The 23,303-nt window shown below is 33.7% G+C and overlaps 1 protein-coding gene across 1 annotated transcript; it reads right to left on the reverse strand.

Moving 5' to 3' along the window:
• Positions 1-1,413: 1,413 nt before the first annotated feature.
• On the reverse strand, positions 1,414-7,474 carry LOC132718007 (uncharacterized). Its single transcript, XM_060701615.1, has 8 exons — positions 7,389-7,474; positions 7,122-7,193; positions 5,808-5,940; positions 4,753-4,850; positions 3,949-4,026; positions 2,964-3,120; positions 2,372-2,623; positions 1,414-1,774 (listed from the first exon to the last, which is right to left on the reverse strand). The coding sequence occupies exons 3-8, from the start codon at positions 5,869-5,871 to the stop codon at positions 1,536-1,538; spliced, it is 888 nt and encodes a 295-aa protein (XP_060557598.1). The 5' UTR covers positions 5,872-5,940; positions 7,122-7,193; positions 7,389-7,474; the 3' UTR covers positions 1,414-1,535.
• Positions 7,475-23,303: the final 15,829 nt, after the last annotated feature.

Raw genomic sequence — 23,303 nt, forward strand, 5'->3', positions numbered from 1 at the left:
ACGATGGTGAAATCACGATGATGCGATGGCATGATAGAGAAAATAATATCGCGTTTTCATCATCATGCCATCGCAGTTTCATCATATCGTACCATTGTATTTTTACTATCGTAACATCGTCTTTCATCATAGTACCACCACGTTTTTATCATCGAGCCTTCGTTGTTATTCCATCGTACAATCGTTGTTTCACCATCGTACAATCGTTGTTTCACGTTCGTACCATTGTGTTTTCACCATCGCATTTACATCAATGTACCATCGTGCCATCGCGCTGTCACCATTGTACCATGGTGAACGGGGTTTAGTATGTTTCAGTGTACGCCTTCACGTTAAGCCAATCAATTTCTTGAAGAAGAGATATTATAATTAATAATTCACTGTAGTTTTTCATAAAGAAAGCATAAGCAAACCTATTGATGATTACACTTGAGGTAAAACGACGAACCTCGATTCTAAAAAAACGAATTTCTGCTGTGGGGAAATATGTGACAAATAATTCATAAAAAATGACATGAGACAAATGTGCTTTCTTGTCCATTAAAAACAAATGAGACAAATGTGCTTTCTTGTCCCTTAAAAAACTTGATCGGAGCACATTTGTCACACAAATGAGTTTTTTGGGGTAGACATTTGAGGTCCCATTTGTCTCATGTGGGACATATGCGACCGCATCGGTCTTACGTAAGACAAATGTGCTACGAGACAAATGTGCTCCTACAGGGCGTAGTCCTCGAGTATTAACCAGATTGCCGAGTGTTCTTTTGTATCATAGTCAAACATAAAAACACGTTCCCTGTTGTCACAATATGAAACCCCAGAAAAAAGTAACCAATGTACGAGCATCTGAATATGATATTTCTATCGCTTTTCCTTTATCTGCAGTCACAATAAGTAAACCCAAGCAAAAATGAGCCAATCAATGGGCATGCTCTGGAGTGCGGGTAACTTATACCTGCACTCCAGTTAACGCACTGTGCATGTTTATGTATACGATTTAACCCTGACACATTTTCAGCAGAAATGTCCCCAATTGGGCCCAAACTATGATACAATCATTAACTTAAATTTTAGTTTACAGATACGCAGTATTAATTATCGTTACACCGAGGTGATGGTTCTAACCGGACAGCATGTTGAACATAGGTAAAATTTTGTTATGAAAGAAAACCACATTTTAGTACTGTCTGACTTGATATCAAATGTGTACCCTACACAGAGGTGATACATTTAAAAAGGAGACAAACTGACATAATGTTATTATGGGCCGTATAATGGTATCAGATAGTCTTTTAATTTGTTCTGTGTAATCACATTAAGACATCATGCTGCATTTTTACATTAACACTTATAGCGTATTAGATATCAGTGTAAAAGAACAACTTAAAAGTCCGTTCAGTATATTGAATTTAAACGTTGTTATCCCTGACTTATTACAACAACTCTCGTAAATGTACTTTTAAAACCATTATTAAGTAAACAAATGGTTAACTAAGACAACATGAAGTATTTAATTAAGTTATGATAAATATTTATTATCGTTCACAAATAAAAAATCCCTTGTCATTGCATTCCTTGTTATGCCACGTGTACGAATGGTCATCACCCCGATGTATGCACACACAGTCTTTGTCATGTCCATGTCCAGTAGTGTCCGGCTGATGGTTATCCCAGTCATTTGTATTGACATGTACTGAATTGCCATTTACCCAAGAGAAATGGTCATGATTATTGAAGTCTCTGGCACCAACGCAATACATATCAGTGTGGAGTCCTAAAAATATGACATCAAGTATCTAAAATAGTGTCATGTAAATAAACACATCAAAATGAAAAAGGACTTAACAGGTTATAATGCCAAGCCTGAAATGTGTGTAAGCCATAAATGTGTCGTAAAATTATACACAACGTTTGGTAGAGTAATATGTTGTAATAAGATATAGAAATAGAAATATTTTTCATAATATTACTACTTGATACGAATAATTTAGAAAATGAATAATACAGTTATTTTTTGTAAAAGATAGTATATTTTCAGTAAGTGTATAATGGTATTAACAAAAGTCTCCTAAATAACGTGAAGGGGTTGGCAAAGAGAATGAATTGGTCGTATTTCAAAGACTTTATCGAATTCCTAAATTTTTTAAAACCAACTTCTATATAACATTTTCAAATGTTCGTATATTGTTTATCATGCGTTTATGGAAGTGCGTGCACATAACATATACTACAAAGATACCATTTTAAAGCTTCATTTAATGAAAGCACACGCATGGTAGAATATTATATGAGCCAACGGTTAATTCATGCACGACCGCTCCCAAAACCACGAAATTTAATAAATTTTAGTTTTTATACAAAAACAACATACGAGTATGTTTTATAATGTATTTCCTGATGAGAGCAGCTTTTGCGTGTGTGTCCAGGACGACAAGTTCTGAGTTTATTATTTGACATCTGTGTCTTGCATCATCCCATGTTTTGTGACTGTGATTTTGTACAAAATAGACACACATTTGCGCATGCGCATTGTGTACATACTCGAAGCCGTCACTGGTATTGCAATGCCCGTGAGTTGAAGTTGCTAATGTGGTTATATGTGTTATTCTTTCTGTATGAATACCTACAACATTATTCATATTGATTTTTTTGAAATATGTATTCATAAAATCGGTATGATTTCGAAATATTCAAAGTTTAAGGTAAAGCTGTGCACGTTTTTATGTTAAATCATGTTCATAACAAAATGTAAAATGGCAGAAGAACATCAGACGCGTCGATTTATAAACATATCGTTCAAATATTAAGTTATGAAATCGAATTTGAAGGTTTTACTCATCTATCGGCTAGGAAGACATTCTTGTATTAATGTTGACATTCTTCATAGCTACATAAATTATGCAATTTCGGAAATTGATGTGGAAATATCAAACATTGTAAGATATATCTCTAATTGTACAGACCTTTTGTAGATGGCGCAGAAGTTTGGCTAGTTGTGGCTGGCGTTGTAGCAATGGTGGTATTTGTAGGAGTATCACACCTATCATTGCAGAAATCCGTGTCGCAACACAGTGTCAAACAGTTGTCATTGTTTGACGTTTGGCTAAGTGTATAACAGCCCTTAAAAATTATATACTCATATCTAGACAAAACCTCGTAATTTACCAAATCCATAGCTAGCATATCATACAATTTTAGATCTGTTTACATAAAACTTTTCAAGTTTTCCCCAATATTTCATGAAAATTAATGTCACTTTGAAAACGCGCATGCTTGTCAAAAACGTTTTAGGACTTTTAAATGTTATAAGTTATATCAGTGTCCTTTAAAAGAAACCGTTCAGCATGATTCACATAAATTATACACACTTGCATGCTCTCGTTGAGTATCATCTTGTGATATGAAAATTATCATATTTCACTCGTGGCTTCCGCCACTCATGAAATATTTATTTACATACCACTCGATGAAAATTATAGAAAAAAACTTGAATGTCACGGTTCAGAACTGTTCGCTATTTAGGGGAGAAGATGTGTAAGTGGCCGGATAGCTCAGTAGGTAGAGCCGCGGTACGGTATTCAGAGGGTCCCGGGTTCGAGTCCCGGTCAGGCTGCACATTTTTCTCACCCTGTTATATTTGGCGCCCAACGGGGAACCGTGACTTAATATAGCCCAGAGTTAAAATCACGTTGCTCTGTAACTCTGTAAAATTCGAGGACGAATTCCAATATAGCAGGGGCGTATGTCACGGTTCAGAATTGTTCAATATTTAGGGGAGAAAATGTGTAAGTGGCCGGATAGCTCAGTCGGTAGAGTCGCGGTACGGTATTCCGAAGGTCCCGGGTTCGAGTCCCGATCAGGCTGCACATTTTTCTCACCCTGTGACATGAATATCCTCTATTTATTGATTTGACATTTTTGAAAGAGGAGTACAATTATAAGCTTTACCGTTTTTGTTTCACAACGACCTCTATAGATTGTTTCCGGAAGACCACTGAATTCGGGTGGTGCATATAACACACACATCTGAAACATTATATGAGCCGCGTCATGACAAAACCAACATAGTGCGTTTGCGACCAGCATGGATCCAGACCAGCCTGCGCATCCGCGCAGTCTGATCAGGATCCATACTGTTCGCTATCAGTTTCTCTACTTGTAAAAGGGTTGATAAGCGAACAGCATGGATCCTGATCAGACTGCGCGGATGCGCAGGCTGATCTGGATCCATGCTGGTCGCAAACCCATTATGTTGGTTTTGTCATGGCGCGGCTCATATTATTTATCATGTGCAAAGTGCATCTGATAATTAACATTTAAAGGCTCATTATGCCCATGGAAAGCCTCTGTTTGTGTTTTTCTAAATCTTTTTATTTTTGGGGTCTTGTTATAGTTTCCAAACATTTACTAATTGGTCAATTACCTGAGCGACCTTTTGGTGTTGCTTTTTGGCAACTAGTACAGAAATAGTGATCTAGTATTTTGTATGGAAGTCATAATGCTATATTTTGTTTATATTTTGCTACTTTTATTACAAATAATTTCACATTCAGGGCTAGAGGCATTTAACATACATAAAGCCATAATTAAAGGGGGAAAAATTATTTGTTTCTGAGTCAAAATGTGCCTTTAAAAAGTTTTTATATATATATATTTTTTTTTAAGCAGGACATTTTCTATTAGACACTGAAATCTAACCCACAAAAGAAATACAAAGTATACAAAATATAAAAAGACGTTATGAATATTTACTTCGTCAGCGGCACAGATGTCAACGTCATTGCAGTCGGTTTTGGGATTTAGGACGTCACACGTAAAGCAATACGGTCCTCGTTGGGAGAAAGGTATTTCTGAAGATAAAGCAATGAAAATTGACTCTAATGCGATGAAAATTTATGTTAACGGGCAGATATATTATACTTCTACTATATCATCAACAAGAATATCTACTTTAATTCAGTTCATTCATATTTCATTCAATTTTACTAATTGTAAATACAAACAACAAACTTATTGTGTGTGGTGTGGGCAAATGTACATGAACTATGAAGAAAATTACAAAGTCATTGAATAATTGCGTTGATATATATTTATTGTGATCTCTGAACCAATCAATATTAAACATATATATATGATTTTGATTCAAGATTTCAAGATCTTGAATGCAATCATATTTTATTGTTTGTAACTTAATAAAGTTATCAAAATCATATATATGTCAATTTGGCACAATAAAGTGATGTTGTCTGTAAGAATGGTCTGAATGTTGCACACAAGCTACTAGCATTAAAGATCTACATCAAATAGTTTTTAAAATAATCTAAAATTATAGTCCCAGTACCTTCATGTCAAAACAACTGTCAATGACACCCCTTTAAAATGTATAAAAGCAAAAAAGTTCGGCTAAATATATGCCAACATTAAAGGTGCTCCCAGTGCATACAATAATGACCTGCATGCTATAACAGCTTTAGTCATAGGTTAAGAAAAAATCTTGAAAAGGGTTGATCCTTCGGAAGCAATGATTACCTTAACGTCACAAGAAGAAACCTTATAAAATAAACATATGAGAGCCGCGCCATAACAAAACCAACACAATGGGTTTTTGCGACCAGAGTGTATCAAAACCAGCCTGCGCATCCGCAATCCATGCTGTTCGCCTACAAACCGTATACCATGTATTGTAACTGATAGTGAACAGCATGGATCCAGATCAGACTGCGCGGATGCGCAGGCTGGTCTGGATCCATGCTGGTCGCAAACCCATTATGTTGGTTTTGTCATGGCACGGCTCAAATTTTCTTAACCGTTTGATCCACATCCATTTCTGTTACAGTAGTCACTTGAGCAACATTCCTCACACGTTGTCATGTTAGTGGAGCGTTGTTCTACAACACTTGTTGATCTTCCTACCAGCGGCACAGAATCGACTGGACAAGTCTGAAGTAATCCCATTAATGACTGACAGTCTATGACTGTCTTGAGATTTTATTTCATCTTTGCAGAAGAAAATAAAACAAGTGTTCTTAAAAGTGAACATTTAACCCGAAAAAGTTATCAAGAATATTGCTAAATAAAATAGCAAAATATATAAATGGACTGGATTTTACAATTTAGTTATGTAGATGTTATAACATGTTTAAATAAATGAGAAGAAAAAATTTAACTGCTCTGAAGAAAAAAAGTTTGATTTTGGGTGTGTTTTTTAAATTTGAAATTAAAAGACTTTGCTTTATATATAAGATGATGCAAAAAAAGAGACTATATTTTCAAAGAGAACTTGAATTATGTTATATATTTTCTAACTGAATATGTGTTTATTTGAAAATAAATACATGTACATCTTTTTTTCTTATGATATCCACGATATTATTAATCCCATGGAATCACAGTATTATCAGTGTCAAGCTTAAAATCGCAAAGAAGACGCTTGTAAATAATAATATAAAAAAATTAAAAACGAATATATACAAAGTTAAACAACAGGGTGTATGAGGATTAGTAATTTTTGTTAATATTAAGGAAACATTGATAAAGTTTATTTCTTTCAGAACCATTAGGCTTAAAAGCCCATGAGGCATACATATATTTAACAAAAATTTCATTACAACAATATATCTTGTCAACATAATTTACTTTGGAGAAGGTTTTTTCAACCTTATTCACCCTTATTAATTGTAACATATTTCTAACTAAATTTCAGGTTTACTTCAATTCAGTTTTAAGGCAACTTTTGCACGAAACGAAACGAAACATAAAGGTGACTGACTGGGGTGAACATGATGTGCTATTTCTATGTGTGATTAGACTATTGCGCTACATATGAAAGACACTTTAGCACAATACACATTAATATCCATTATATAAATACAGCAAATTTATAAACATGTATATAAATGTATGTTTTAATGCAAATTCAAAATCACGCACATTTAAGCCAATACAAGTTTAACAGACTTATTTTGATTCAAAGAAGGTAAAAATTTCGTCACCTTTGGGCAGTACAAATGTAACGGTTTCACACATTTTCATTACTGCACGAATGTCACGAAATATAGACAAAATGCATGGCTATAGCATGTGAATATGCATTTATAGTGTAATGTTTGTAAATACTGTACCGACTTTGGTTTGCATCCTGAATTATACAAAATAAAACCATCGGCTGTTACAACTTGTTGTACAAAACAGATCTAAAATACAATTAAAAAAAGTAATGTATCTAGTAGTCAATAAGTGGCATACATGTAAAAATGTTTAAAATAATAATAATAATAAATAAACACTAGTAAGTAGATGCAATATAGTTCATTCATTTGTCTGTGATTTAAGTAAAACAACAATAATAAACGTTTTTTATGAGTTAATTGATATCTTTATAATATTACCTCATCGGAGCTACATAGCTTCAAGTTTTTGCACTCACGTGGATAAACTACATTCTGACATTGGAAACACTTCGTGCATTCACCAGTAAAAAAAAATTTTTTAAAATTTTTTAAAAATTTTGCAATGTACATTTTTCCGTTAGTAATTAAAAATTTTTTTGGCAAAAATTTAGGGGTTTGCTGTTTAAAATATAAAAATATTTTATTTTATGGGTAGGTAGATCTTTATTTTTTATTTGTTTTTTAAAAAAAAAAACTTAAGGGCCTGTTTTTAATTAAATTTCCCACCAAAAAAAGGCTAAAAACCCCCAAAATTTTAAAAAATTTTTTTAAAATACAAGAATTAAAATCGCTTTTTAAGAATAATTTTAAAGGGTTGTCATGTTCATAAAAACTTTCCCCTATTTCACACCCCATAACATGTAGCGAAGGACAGTTAAAATAAGTAGAAATTCGTTTAAAAAACCGGGTGTAGGCCCCTTCCCGGACTTCGATTTTTCGTCTTTTTTTTGAAAAATTTTCCTTTAAATTATTTTGAAAAAAAAGGATTGCAGGACAAAAAAAACTTAAACACGTATCTAGTCTACCCACAACCAATGGATCTACTTGCAAGTTCGTGTATAATTTAATATAAAACTTTGCGACCGTTTAAAAGTACAGCATCTTAAACATTGCAAAAACTTTACTCATGTGTTTTCTTGTCGGACAAGACACGAATTAATAATCTAATTCCATATAAATGTACGAGCCTGTGGTGAACGTTTATCTTGTGATGACATTTTATTAAAAAAAAAAAAAGAAACAAACAAAAAAAACCCACCAAAACTATGTACAATGTGTGAGATAGTAGCTTTAAAGTGGACTGGTCTATAATGGGCACATTTTCCACAACTACATGTACTAGTATTTCAAATATTGATAAAAACAATTTATCGTTTGTATTTCATAGGATAAAAGTTGAGTGATTTAGTATGTCCATTAATAAGACGAATAATAATATTTTGTTCTGGAACATTTTATTATCTGCTATATATAGATATGTGATATCATGTATTATACACTTACCAATAACAACCATATATAATTATCCATATATATGTACTTCATTTATTTTGTTACAGTTATTGTTTTTGTTGTTGTTGTTTGGACATGTATAATTATACAAAATACCATCAACATAATTTTTATGGTATTACAGACTTCAATTATAGACCAATTCACTTTAAATAAGTGAATAATATAATTATACCTGTGTGCATAAATTGTTATTATACAAATCAAACAGAATAAACAGTAAAAAAGCTATGATTGTCAGCTGATTATAGACAAGCATGATGTGAAAAAAGAGTCCAAAATTGATGACAATATCTGTTAGGATAAGAAAGTATGTGAATTCTCAAAATTACGAATGTACATGTAACTAATATTGAATAAATGAACCAAAGTTTAGTAAAATGCCCAAGAAAATAATCATTATAATTCCTTGTAATCCAGCTTATAATATAACTTTTGTATAAATATTTAGATAAGACTAAGGGGTTGTCACGTACACAATCTATTTTTAGCAAATTAACTTCGCGAAATTGTCCCATAACCTTTGGACATTTTCAAGATAAGAACAACAAAATAAAATCTGTGCTGATGTTTCATATAGCAAAACTACTCAAAGGAAACGAAATACATGTATATTATTTGAAATACACATGTTTATAAATAAAAGATAACATATGTCTTTCAGGACAATACTGCATATTAGCAAGGGTTGCTATAATGCACTATTACCCTGGGAGACATGTTTGGTTTTTTGTTTGTTGTTGTTGTTTTTTTCGTCATTGATGGACCAGGGGAGAGAACTATAACATTATGTTATTATGTTAAGTCGTGTGTTGACCGGGTGACATACACCATGTAGCGTCACATTAGGCTATACAGTAAAAAGTTTACGTGAGGTATAATAAATAAAGTAAAATATAAGTGTTTTTTTTTCTTCAATAAATTAAAATATTAGTGAATAAGTTTAAAGGCGAAATTTATCCCATTATAATTATGCGTCCTTGATACTTTTAATGGATTGATAAACAAAGACTTATTGATAATTATGTACAAGATTGGCATGGTAATATTGAAAATAATAATGTTTTAGATCTATATAAAATTTGCAAAACTAATTTATCGTATGAAATTTACCTCGACCTTTTACCACGTAGTTTAAGAATTTATATTTCCAAAATAAGATTATCAGCCCATTCTCTCAGAATACAAACTGGTAGATATAGTAGACATAGATTACCACGAAACGAGAGATATTGTCAGTGCTGTAATACCCTTGATATCGAAGATGAATATCATTATGTTCTGGTTTGTCCTTGTTATAATAATATTCGTAAGACATTTATAAAAAAATATTTTTATGTTAGACCATCGATGTTTCAAATTTATTCAGTTATTGCAAACTTCAAACAAGCTTTTATTGATTAATTTAGCAAGATACATTAAAGAAAGTTTGGCAATCAGAAATACTCTCTTAAATATTTGATTTTTTAACATCCTCTTGGAAAATATTTTTTTTTTTACAATTCTCATATATTATAACATCATGTTTGTTTGTGTAATACAATATCCTGTGAGGTTGCCAGTAGAATTTCTATTACTGCTATGATTGAGAAAATATTTACTTATTACTCATAACAATGTACATTCTATTATATATTCTAAGTTTCATATTGTACTTTGTGTTACCATGATCACGTGACGTGATAATTGTTTTATTTATCTATATGCATGACGATGTACTATGTACAAGTCTAAAATAAAACGTATGTTTCTGTTCTGATACATTTGTATTTTCAGTAATTATCGGATTCAATAGGAAGCTACATTGTATATACGGATTTTAATTGAAGTATGACAACTGTAAGGCGCGTTGTTGCCTATACGCAAGTAAGCGAATGATGGTTCAGCCATTTATGTCCCTTTGTGTGTACGCTCATTTAAAACGTTGATACTTAAATAAAATAAAATTACAATTTTAAATATATTTTCTTATTTGGACCTCGTAATTGTCTTTAAATTCATAAGTCATACAAATATTGTTAAGACATGGGATATTCGAGATATTGTGTTAAATCGGTCTTGATTTTCTCTCTATAAGTCGCTTTTCCAAGAAAATAGCATTAAAACGTGTGATTTTGCCACATTAAATATGCTTCTTTGATTTATCAAATGATTTTTGATATTTGTAAATATAACATTACTGTTCTGGTACTAAGATAGTTTTCCGATTCTAGATGTTTGTAAATATTACATCCGCCATTCTTGTCCCAACAATAACATTTTCGGTGTAGATATAGAGTAGGTTAGATAAGGTTTACTGACTTGATCTCCCCCACCCTGCCATTGAAAAAACAGGGGAAAATTCTCAAAAATATAAGTGAATCCCCCATCCTAGAATACTCACCGGCTACACCATGTTGAATACAAAATATTTAAGCTCTAGACGATTTTTTAAATATTGAAATCTTTTATAGCCCCTGTGACATAAATATACATTAGACTGTAACCATTTATACATGTCAACGTATTATTAAGAGTCACTGTGAAGTTTGGTCAAACTCCACCACATGGTTTAAGAGATTGCAGATGACCATGATTGACCAACACAGCTCACCTCTGAGCACAAAGTGGTCATGTCAGCTTAATAGAGCAAACAACTAGAAATGTAAATTAATCTTTATTATGATTGGCTATAATATCACACCAGAAATTGATAACAAGCAGCAGTATATTAGATGACAAAGACTGTAAAACATGACATAATATAGTGTATAATGCAATACACCACTCGAACTCCAAACCTTACTAACTTAACCCTCAACCTGCTGGAACTGAGTGATAAGCCTAGGCCATCAGTAAATACAGCCTAGGCCATCAGTAAATACAGCCTAGGCCATTGGTAAATAGAGCCTAGGCTATCAATAAATAGAGCCTAGGCCATCAGTAAATACAGCCTATGCCATTGGTAAATACAGCCTAGGCCATCAGTAAATACAGCCTAGGCCATCAGTAAATACAGCCTAGGCCATTGGTAAATACAGTCTAGGCCATCAGTAAATAGAGCCTAGGCCATCAGAAAAAAAGGTCTAGGCCATCTGTAACTACAGCCTAGGCCATCAGATAAAAGAGCCTAGGTCATCATTAAATACATCCTAGGCAGTCAGTAAAAAGTCAAGCCATAATTTTTACTGCTGGTATTGAAACCCCTTCAAAGTTCAATCAGGCTGAGCCAAATTCAGAGCAGGTTGCGCTCATTACACAACTTCAGCAGGTTAAAGGTTGAGTATTAATAAGTATCAATACTAAAGTTATACATGTATATAAAAACATGTTCATTTACTCATGATCAATAATTATAACAAATATAGCATTCAAACTCATTTACAAAAAGAGGTATTCCAGAACTTGGTAAATATAAGTTTTCACAATCATCTTCCTGGGTATACATACACTATTATCCTTATAGGTGCACCAGCATGGTGCAATACCATTCAAAACGTGACCAATGTGTTGAACATTTAAATGATACATTTATCAAATTGAAACTGTAGAAGTTTTGTTTGTATGGGGAAACCCCACATTTGCCAAGCTCTGTAATACCTCTATTGCGAATTAACTGGGAATTAACTCTTTTCAAACTGAAAATTTTTCGCTCATAGACTACTGAGTAAGTGGTGGATAATACACAATCTTTTAAATTTTGCTTCAAAATAAGGGAACGTAAAATATAATATATGTATATAAATCTAGAGCTTGGTAATCTTAATGCATTAATTTTGATTATAAAAATACATCCCCCTTAAACGTTTTTTCTCCCAAAGGCAAAAGAAGATAGCTGTTTAGCCTATCATATTATCTAAAAAAAATATCTTTGCACATCATTTCAATGTGAGGTATACACAAATTTTATTTTGCCATTATAACAAGGACCCCAGTAACACCTTCTGCAATTATGCTATAACCACCTTGTCAGGAGAAATGTCTGCCTTGATGTTATTTAATCTAAGGAAAGATTCAGTAATAAATACTGGAACCAATTTCCAAGATATGGAGGCTGGGCAGCACCGCCTGACATAAAAGTGAAATATTCTCAGTTGGAAAACTAGCTGTAATTGTTTAGTTAACACTATTTTTTTTAGGTATTTTTATCTTTTTCTATCTCAAATCAATATATACATTTACACAACAACCTCTGACTATTATTTACACCCAAAACACAGAACTCTGATCATTATTTACACCCAAAACAAACACACATCATTTATCAGCCACTTATACGAAATATCTTTCCACGTATACGTCTTTTATACGAAACAAAACAAGACACCTGGCGAGCCCAAGCTCTAAACAACTTATGACCAAACAAAACAATAAAATCACTACAAAATGAAGAACACAAAATGAATATTCTTACAACTCTAAGAAACAGTATAAACCACAAACATTCATCCAATAATATTAACTTCACACAATCTAATCAGCATCAGAATAGCAAACTGAAGCACCCAATATTTACATATATCCTCAAAACAAAGCAGCAACTAATATAATCTTGACAATACCAAACATTCAACCAATTATATCTTCACAAATAGATATAACTCAACAACCAAAACAACTAATTACAACCAATAAACCCTGATCAATTAAGATCACCACAATTATATTCAACCACTTCAACAAACCAACAAAACTGACTTCAAAACAACAAAATTCTCTTCAAAACAACAAAATTATCTTCCCAATAAAAAAATAACCGCTACACACTCAGCGTGTCTCTCCTAACTGATGTTAAATCTCTCTCAAAACGCGCGTATTTGCTAGCTTAAACGATTTGACATTTAAACATGTATACATATTTTATACTCCCAGCAACAGGTTTATAAATGAAACTGTACATTGAAATCTGATACACTTCAGTGTATCGCTGACTCGTTGTAAAAAAAACTATCTACAGTGAAACTGTATGATTATTCTGACAGCCCCCTACTCAAGAAAACACTCCACTGTTTTCAAACAAATGGAATAATCTACAATGTCTCTTTTCAGGTATCTAGTCTACTTAGGTAATCTGCACACACGTTGTCCTTTCCTTTCACAGCTACTATTCTAAACTTATAGTTCTGTAGAAATAATGCCCATCTCATTATGCGGCCACTTTCTACTTTACATTTCTGAATATACGTTAAAGGAGCATGGTCTGTATGCAGCTCAAATTCTTTCCCGTACAAATATTTGTTGAATTTCTTTATTCCGAATACCATTGCAAGACATTCCCTTTCGATAACCGAGTAGTTTCTTTCTCTGATCAGCAATTTCTTACTCGCGTAAGCTATTGGAAGCAGACCATCATCAAACTGTTGAAGAAGTGCAGCCCCAACTCCGGTATCTGAGGCATCACATTGCAAAACAAATGACTTTGAAAAGTCTGGAAGTCGTAGTATTGGTGATCGTGTCAGTACTTGCTTCAATGTCATAAAGGCTTTTTCATGTTCTGGTTTCCATATGATTTTATTTGGCTGTCCTTTCTTCGTAAGATCTGTCAATGGTGAAGCAATTTCTGCAAATGAAGCAATGAATTTTCTGTAGTATCCAGCTAGACCAAGAAATGATCTCAGTTGCTTCTTTGACTCTGGTCGCATAGCGTCTCTAATTTTGATCAATTTGTCATCTTCCATTTGCATTTGTCCTTTGCCAACAACATGACCGGTAAATGGTATACTTTCAAATCCAATCATACATTTAGAAGGCTTAACTGTGATCTTTGCGTTTCATATTCTTTCGAACAATTGTCTCAACATCTTCATGTGTCTCTCCCATGTAACCGTATGTCCAAGCACATCGTCAACATAGTTATCAGTATCATTCACCCCGGAAAGCAACTTCCGCATTATTCTATTAAATGTTGCACCAGAATTGACCATTCCAAATGGCATCTTTCTGAATTGGTAACTACCTTCTGTTGTAGAAAATGCTGTTAGATGTCTTGATTTTGCTTCAAATTGTATTTGCCAAAAACCTTTGGTCAAATCAATTTTTGTGAAGAACTTATCTTCTTTTAGCTTTGCCATCACATCCTCAACATTACCCATTGGTTCTGTATCAAACTTTGTAACAGAGTTGAGTCGTCTGAAGTCAATACAAAAGCGGTTTGTATTATCCTTTTTCTTCACCAAAACAATTGGTGAATTATAATCAGAATTTGCTGGTTCAATGATACCACATTCAAGCATTTTCTTAATTTCATCCTCTACCGCTGTCCTTTTTGCATATGGTATCGTATATTGTCTAACACGAATTGGTGTTTTGTCAGTCAACTCAATCTTGTGAGATTCAAGATCTGTAGTTCCGGGAATATCAGTAAAAATATCCTCAAATTCTTGAAGCAACGCATTTACTTCTGATTTTTGTTCAAGTGTTAATTGATCATTAACATTAACATCTCTGTACGTCTCTTCACTCTGTGTGTCTACTAGTTCTAAAAGATTTTCATCATCAACAACCCCATTATCATCATTATTTTCGGCTTCTATTACAGCTACACTCGCACAAATTCTATCTTCTCTTTCTTCATATTTCTTCAGAAGATTTATGTGGTACATTCCAATTCTATCACTTACTTTTACTTTGTAGTCAAACTTGTTAACTGCTTCACTTACAACAAATGGACCTTTCCATTGTAACATTAGTTTATTGTGTGTTGAAGGAAGGAGCAATAAAACTTTGTCTCCTTTCTTAAGACTTCTTGGTCGTGTTTTCTTATCATAATGATGTTTATACTCTTCTTGTGAGTTGCTGAGATTCTCTCTAGCAATCTTGCATGTTTGTTCTAATCTATTTCTCAAAATCTAGGACGTACTCATACGTATTACGTGTCTCTGGTACTTCTGTTCTCTGTCCATAATTCTTTTAGTGCTTGCATGGGACCTCTAACAGTTCTGCCATATAGAAGTTCAAATGGTGAGAACCCTGTACTTGACTGAGGGGACTTCTCTGTATGCAAAGAGAACCGCAGACAAATATCTATCCCAATCCTTAGGTCTTTTTTGGCACATTTTCTTCAACATGCTTTTTAAAATACCATTCATTCTCTCACAAAGACCATTACATTTTGGATTGTAAGGGGTAGTAAACAACTGTTTTTCAGTGATACAAGTCTACAAACTTCTTCCATAAGTTGTGACGTGAACTGACTACCCCTATCACTAAGTATTTCCGATGGGAAGCCTACTCTTGCAAAAATATCTAACAATGCTTCAGCTATATTTTCAGTCTCAATTCTTGGGTTAAAGCAACAGCTTCTGGGTAACGTGTAGCATAATCAACTACAGTTAATATGTACCTATTTCCTTTTCCGATACAGGCGTTATTAGGCCCTATCAAATCAACCGCAATTCTCTGGAACGGAGTATCAATAATAGGCATTTCACCTAAAGGAGCTTTCTGAAGTCTACCCCTGGGCACCGTCTTCTGACAAATGTCACAGGAACGACAAAATCTAGTTATTATCACTAGAAATACCTGGCCAGTGAAAACTAGACTTTCTAAAGTCTTGCGTACAGACAAATGCCCACCCACTATAGATTTCATGAGCTAATCACATAACTCTTTTGTGATATTTACTAGGAACAACTATTTGTCTTGTTTCAGACTTCAAATCAAAAACCTTTCACCGTCTCAAAATATTCTATACAACACATCTTTTTCTACTTAATATCTAATTTATTACCGCTTTTTGTTTTCATGATCTTATTTTCCCTAGCATACTGCCACAAACGCTGTAACGTTTTGTCATTTGATTGTTCTTTCTTAAGAACATCTACCGTAATTTCATTATCTTCGACCTTTGGCAACTTTAAGAGGTTTTATTGCTTTCTTCTCTTTTTCTGCTGTGCTCTAGTAACAACAGCAGCTATATTTGTTACTTCTCGGCTAACCCACTTCTCATTTGGCTTTATCAAGTACACCCTGAATATTGCCCAAGACTAAAATAGATAAAATACAGAATTGCCCAACATCGGCAAATTGAAAATGTTGCAGGCTCGGTTTGATTGAGCCTGTTCATGGACGGTACTGGAAAGTGCAAATTACCGTCCACGCCCCCTAGCACCGGCTTAAGCAGAATTCAACATTTAAACGTGAAATAGTAAAATTTTGAATTTAGAAACATCCGCAGATGTGTTCATACGGCGGTAATCATGGAACCTTCAATGTGACACTTCCGTGCCATTCCATGAAAAAGCGGCGTATGGTCCCCAAGTAATAAAAAGCGTGTGCCCTAAACGAGAAAACAATGGGCGGAACTAAATAAAATGGAATTTTGAAAGGGGATCAGAGGTTATGAAGCCTGCGTATCACAGATAAGACGTCAAAAGACAAATTTAAAAAGCAGGCAACATATCCTAAGGGTGATTCAACATTATTCAAGTAGGAATATTGGAACCACCCATATAGAAAATGCCGAAAAGTTGAAACTAAAAATACCACATAGCCACAACAATAATGTCGTGCTGAACGATCTTCAAGGATCGAAAATATAACATCATTGATTAAATGTACGGGGAGACTTTTACAGCCGCCACACGGCACAAATAACACGGATGTGATCCTAAAATAGATAAATACAGAATCCCTAAAGAAAGCCCCAACACGGTAAAATTGAAAAAAATGTTGCAGGCTCGGTTTGATTGAGCCTGTTCATGAACGGTACTGGAAAGTGCAAATTACCGTCCACGCCCCCTAGCACCGGCTTAAGCAGAATTCAACATTTAAACGTGAAATAGTAAAATTTTGAATTTAGAAACATCCGCAGATGTGTTCATACGGCGGTTATCATGGAACCTTCAATGTGACACTTCCGTGCCATTCCATGAAAAGCGGCGTATGGTCCCCAAGTAATAAAAAGCGTCACTAAGTCACAAATTGCTGACTCTAAAACCATAGCTTCTATTTTACCCTTATAATAAGGTGTATCAATGTATATTTTTGCCATAGGTACCAACCTGGCCCGACCATCTATTGCTATCATGACACAATTTTTATTCAGCATTTGATCTTCTTCCACTAACTTCTTTCTAACTACTGCCAACTCGCAACCAGTGTCTCTAAGAACTTTCACTTCTTGATTACCAACATATCCTAGTTTCAGATCCAATTGACGTTCACCTTCTAATGATTCAATTGTACAGCTACTTGTAATGACAGGCACAGAATTACCATTGGCTAATTTAAGTTTTCCCTCTTCAATACAACCATCATAAGAACTTGATGGGGAAATTGACATACATAACCCCGATACTTTCTTATCATCTGATCTCCAATTGCGTCTATTGTCTTCAGGCCTACTACGCCAGTTCCTTGGTGAAGAATCCCGATTTGTTTTAAAGTAGTTTCTATTTTGCTCTCCATATGACATTGCAGCAGCCCCATATCTTTTCTTAGTCTGATCTCGACAATCTCTTGCCACATGACCCTCTCTATTACATATGAAGCATGTTACTTTTCTGTTTTCCCTATGATAGTTCTGTATTGGTTTCAAAAGATTACCTTGATTAAGGCGTATTGGTGATTTATTTGAAAAGCTGGCAACTTTTGAGCTTTTACTATTTGTAATTGTACCGCCATGAGCTTCTAAGTATTGTTCAGCCAAAGACATGACATCTCTGCGATCCTTTGGCTTTCGTTCCTTAAGAAAAAGAGCTAGCTCTGTTGAACAAACTTTGACAAATTGCTCTCTAATAATAAGATCTTTCAATTTATCTACTGTATCCGCAGCGTCGGCCATTTCTGTCCATCTACTGAAGTACCTATCTAATCGAGCCATAAATTGGTTTACAGTCTCTCCTTGTTCCGGCTTACTCTCTCTAAATTTCGTTCTAAAACCGTCTTCTGTTAATTGGTATCTTTTCAAAACTGCTGTTTTTAATTCTTGATAGTCTGATGCTTGCTCAGGAGGCATACTAGTGTAAACTTCAAGACCTTTCCCCGTTAATAACGAACTTAAGCTTATTGCCCATGTATCTTCTTTCCATCCTTGACTAGTGGAGAACCTTTCAAAACGCTCTATATAAGCATCTATGTCATCTTTTGACTCTTCCAATTTAGGCAATCTTGGCCTCAAACCAGGGCTAGACGGGGTATCAAGGCGATCCCCAGCCTCGATTTTTAACTTCATTAATTCTATTTCTTGCTCTTTCATTTTCATCTCTACTTCAGCTTGAAATAAACGTTTCTTTTCCTCACGTTCTTTTTCTAGACGTTCGGTTTCACGTTCAGCTTCTTTTGCTTTACGTTCGGCCTCAAATCGCCGTTTATCTTCTTCACGTCTAATATTTCTCTCTTCTCTATCAAGATATTCTGATTCTTTCTTTTGAACATAATCACGTAAATCGCCGTCCTTCAACCCAAGCCTCTCTCCCAATGATACCCATTTCTCATAATCCATACTTGCTTAACAATGGATTACTATTCAATAAAATAATCAACTTTTACGAAACCCGTTAAATAAATACTTATTTTCAACAAAATGGTGTACCCCTGTAGCACCGACAATTGTTTTTCCAAATATAATCTCTATATAGCATGGCACCTACCGGGCACCGGCAATGAACTTGTATTAACAGTAACAACCAGGGAACTGATAATAATCTTCCTGTAGTGTTTAACAACTATGTAAACTTTACGAAAACAACCAACTGAGCACCGGCAGCAAAAACTATATATTCAACTATTACATACACTTTTATGAATAATCACCCACTGAACACCGGTTATAAACTTTAATCAACTACTGATGTTTATAACCTCAACAAATTATAAGTTATATCTTTATCATCGATATAAACTTATTAACACAATGATTCAAACTATCGAAACAAATGTCTCCCAAAAACCACTTAATTCTATCACCGTATAAACAGTATTCAACAAAGGGTGTTCTCCTGCTAAAATGCAATAACTTCTTTAGTATAAATAAACTTTTAAACACAGCCCGTCACCGCTTCTATACATATAACTCTCTACTTAAACTCTATTGTACAGAGAGTTTACTTGTATAACACTACAACGAAGGTTTATCGATTTTCGCCTAACAGCTTTTACACTGCAGTATTTTACCAACAGATCGTAAATGGTTTAAGGTTTAACAAAATTTTATCAAAGTTTAACAAACAATATTTTGCCAGGAAAGATTCCAACTTAAAGAGAATATCCCGGACGAGCCCCCAAATTGTCAGGAGAAATGTCTGCCTTGATGTTATTTAATCTAAGGAAAGATTCAGTAATAAATACTGGAACCAATTTCCAAGATATGGAGGCTGGGCAGCACCGCCTGACATAAAAGTGAAATATTCTCAGTTGGAAAACTAGCTGTAATTGTTTAGTTAACACTATTTTTTTTTTGTATTTTTATCTTTTTCTATCTCAAATCAATATATACATTTACACAACAACCTCTGACTATTATGTACACCCAAAACACAGAACTCTGATCATTATTTACACCCAAAACAAACACACATCATTTATCAGCCACTTATACGAAATATCTTTCCACGTATACGTCTTTTATACGAAACAAAACAAGACACCTGGCGAGCCCAAGCTCTAAACAACTTATGACCAAACAAAACAATAAAATCACTACAAAATGAAGAACACAAAATGAATATTCTTACAACTCTAAGAAACAGTATAAACCACAAACATTCATCCAACAATATTAACTTCACACAATCTAATCAGCATCAGAATAGCAAACTGAAGCACCCAATATTTACATATATCCTCAAAACAAAGCAGCAACTAATATAATCTTGACAATACCAAACATTCAACCAATTATATCTTCACAAATAGATATAACTCAACAACCAAAACAACTAATTACAACCAATAAACCCTGATCAATTAAGATCACCACAATTATATTCAACCACTTCAACAAACCAACAAAACTGACTTCAAAACAACAAAATTCTCTTCAAAACAACAAAATTCTCTTCCCAATAAAAAAATAACCGCTACACACTCAGCGTGTCTCTCCTAACTGATGTAAAATCTCTCTCAAAACGCGCGTATTTGCTAGCTTAAACGATTTGACATTTAAACATGTATACATATTTTATACTCCCAGCAACAGGTTTATAAATGAAACTGTACATTGAAATCTGATACACTTCAGTGTATCGCTGACTCGTTGTAAAAAAAACTATCTACAGTGAAACTGTATGATTATTCTGACACACCTCAAATCATAAATTCAAACAAACATACATCTATTTTGCTAGAAAAGACAAAATAAAATTATAGATTAGCACTAATAATAAATAATGAAACATAAAACTTGCACAAAAATTAGTATCACAAGAATATAGGTTTAAAAAAAAGTAAAAAGAAGCTAAATGAGCCGTGTCACGACAAAACCAACATAGTGCGTTTGCGACCAGCATGGATCCAGACCAGTCTGCGCATCCGCGCAGTCTGATCAGGATCCATGCTGTTCGCTATCAGTTTCTCTACTTGTAATAGAGTTGGTAAGCGAACAGTATGGATCCTGATCAGACTGCGCGGATGCGCCGGCTGGTCTGGATCCATGCTGGTCGCAAACGCACTATGTTGGTTTTGTCGTGACGTGGCTCAAATTTATACAAGAATATATGTCAAAGCTAAAAGTATATTATACAAATAAATTTGTTGAATTTGATATCCCAATTTAAGATTTTTATCGGGCAGTGGCCTAATCACCTCAGCATCAACACGCCAAATAATTAGCTTAATTAAATCAAATATCATAAAGACGTTAAACACATAGAATTAATAATTATATAAGCATTTGTTAATAACATTGTGATGTCACAAAAAGTTAAAGGATCATATCAATTTAAAATAATCTACAGAGCTTAACTGAAAAACAAAACATTTCCTTTTTTGTTCCAACTCTGTTTATATAAAGCTATTTATCTATTGCGTGTAGTCAACAAAATTATTGTTTGGAATTTGAAACAGAATAATTTCAAAAATCCTGTATAAAAGAATATATTTGCATTCTTCATTAAGAGTGAATGGCATGTGACATGCACAAAATCATTGCTTAACAGTTAAAACCGCTAATTTCCAGAACATTTTATCTTGTTTACATACAATATTCATGTGTGTTAAATAACAAATAAATTCCATTTTACATCTCTTTTGCTTATAGACAATTACATTATAGAAACAACACAATTTTACATTTATACATATATCTTTACACCCTATAACAAAATAAAATTTTCAGTATAATATTGTGCAAACAAGTATTATGAGAGAGAAAATTTTGATACTATAATTTCTACATGTAATAAGGAAAAAATATATACACAAAAATTGAAATTGAAACAATAATCACTGCCTAGGAATTAATTCTGGATCACAGATACAAACAACAATATTTGCAGAGGCCAAAATCTCCATTTTTCTATTGGTGTTGTGTAACATTTAGGGATGGCAAAGAGTAACCGGGTAACCGAGTACTCGATCGAACGTCCGAATATCGATTAACGAAATATATTATTTCTTTCTTTTTTTATTTAGAAAGATAAGTGTATCAAATTAGTTCAGAAATTCGGAGTCATGTATCTTCATACTATTGTTGACTGAAGCATGGAGCTCCAAAACAGCAAACATTGACATTGATGGATATTACTCTTTTGTTTGTGCGAGACCAAAAACAAACCGTAGAGCGAAGCGTTTTAGTGGAGGAGTTATAATATACTATAAGGAAGAGTAGCGAAATAAAATTGATCTAATAAGCTTAAACGGTATTGTTTGGTGTAAGTTAAAGAAAGAGCATTTTGGGACATTTAATGACCTTTATTTTTGCACATGCTATATACCCCCTGAAGAATCTAATGTATATAAAAATGTTAGTTCTAACTTATATCAATTCGATTTTTTCGAACAGTTAAATACTGACATAAGGCACTATTTTTCTTGGTGACGTATTTTTGACAGGTGACCTCAATTCAAGGACAGGTCAAAAACCCGACTTCGTGCAAGATATTAATCTTGACCGTTATATCGATTTACCCGTGAATAACCAGTCCGTAATTGATATTCCTGCACGCATTTCTCAAGATAATCATGTAACTGGATTTGGTAATCGTCTGCTATCCCTTTGTAAAGAAAATGACAAAGTTTCAATCTAGAGAGCCTCCCTCTAAATTATTAAAAGCCGAATTCCACTGTAATCCTCTAAAAAATATACTTCATTTACTTATGGTCCATTAGCCATAGTATAATGCTAAATCCCTAATGAATCACTTCATATCAATGTAACCCATTATTCATTATCCTGGAGCTTAAATAAGTTTGAAAACTTACATGACTGATTTCAACCCCAGAAAAAACAATCTTCTCGTTCGGTCTGGAATCCTGTATCATCTCCACTCCTGAAAATATTTCGTAGCACTTTTAAGATTCAAAATAAAGTAGATTTCCAAATCTTCTTTTTGGTATGCAATTTGTTTACTTTATTTCATTGAAATGTACCTACAGTTTACCATTGCACAATTCCTGACGAAAGTCATTAAATATTTCATACTGATCCAATCATTTCTTAACATTTAAAGAACTGAACCAAGGCTTTAGACACGAGACTGAGGCAGCCTTCTGTCACTGAAGAATTAAGTATTAAGACTGGGATGAGAATCAGACATATTTTTTTTCTATGGCTTAAGTACAGAAAGCACAATCATGATACATAATACAATAACCATTATTATAAATATTCAGCTCTAAAAAAAACTCTTGCATTTCTATTAATTATGCAACTAAATGTCTAGTAGTTTTCGACTAGTTTAAATATTTGGTCCTGTAAGAAAA

The sequence above is a fragment of the Ruditapes philippinarum genome, unplaced genomic scaffold (genome assembly GCF_026571515.1).
Source record: "Ruditapes philippinarum isolate M1 unplaced genomic scaffold, ASM2657151v2 ctg1075_1_1_1_1, whole genome shotgun sequence".
Lineage (NCBI taxonomy): Eukaryota > Metazoa > Mollusca > Bivalvia > Venerida > Veneridae > Ruditapes > Ruditapes philippinarum.

What these genes read in the sequence shown, in the direction of transcription:
- LOC132718007 (XM_060701615.1), bottom strand. Translation starts at nt 5,871, where the DNA reads ATGACAACGTGTGAGGAATGTTGCTCAAGTGACTACTGTAACAGAAAT. An exon ending in TTCTGCGCCATCTACAAAAG is followed by an intron (nt 2,624 to 2,963) that starts GTCTGTACAATT and finishes ATAATGTTGTAG; the next exon opens with GTATTCATACAGAAAGAATA. An exon ending in ATACATTATAAAACATACTC is followed by an intron (nt 1,775 to 2,371) that starts GTATGTTGTTTT and finishes TCATATTTTTAG; the next exon opens with GACTCCACACTGATATGTAT.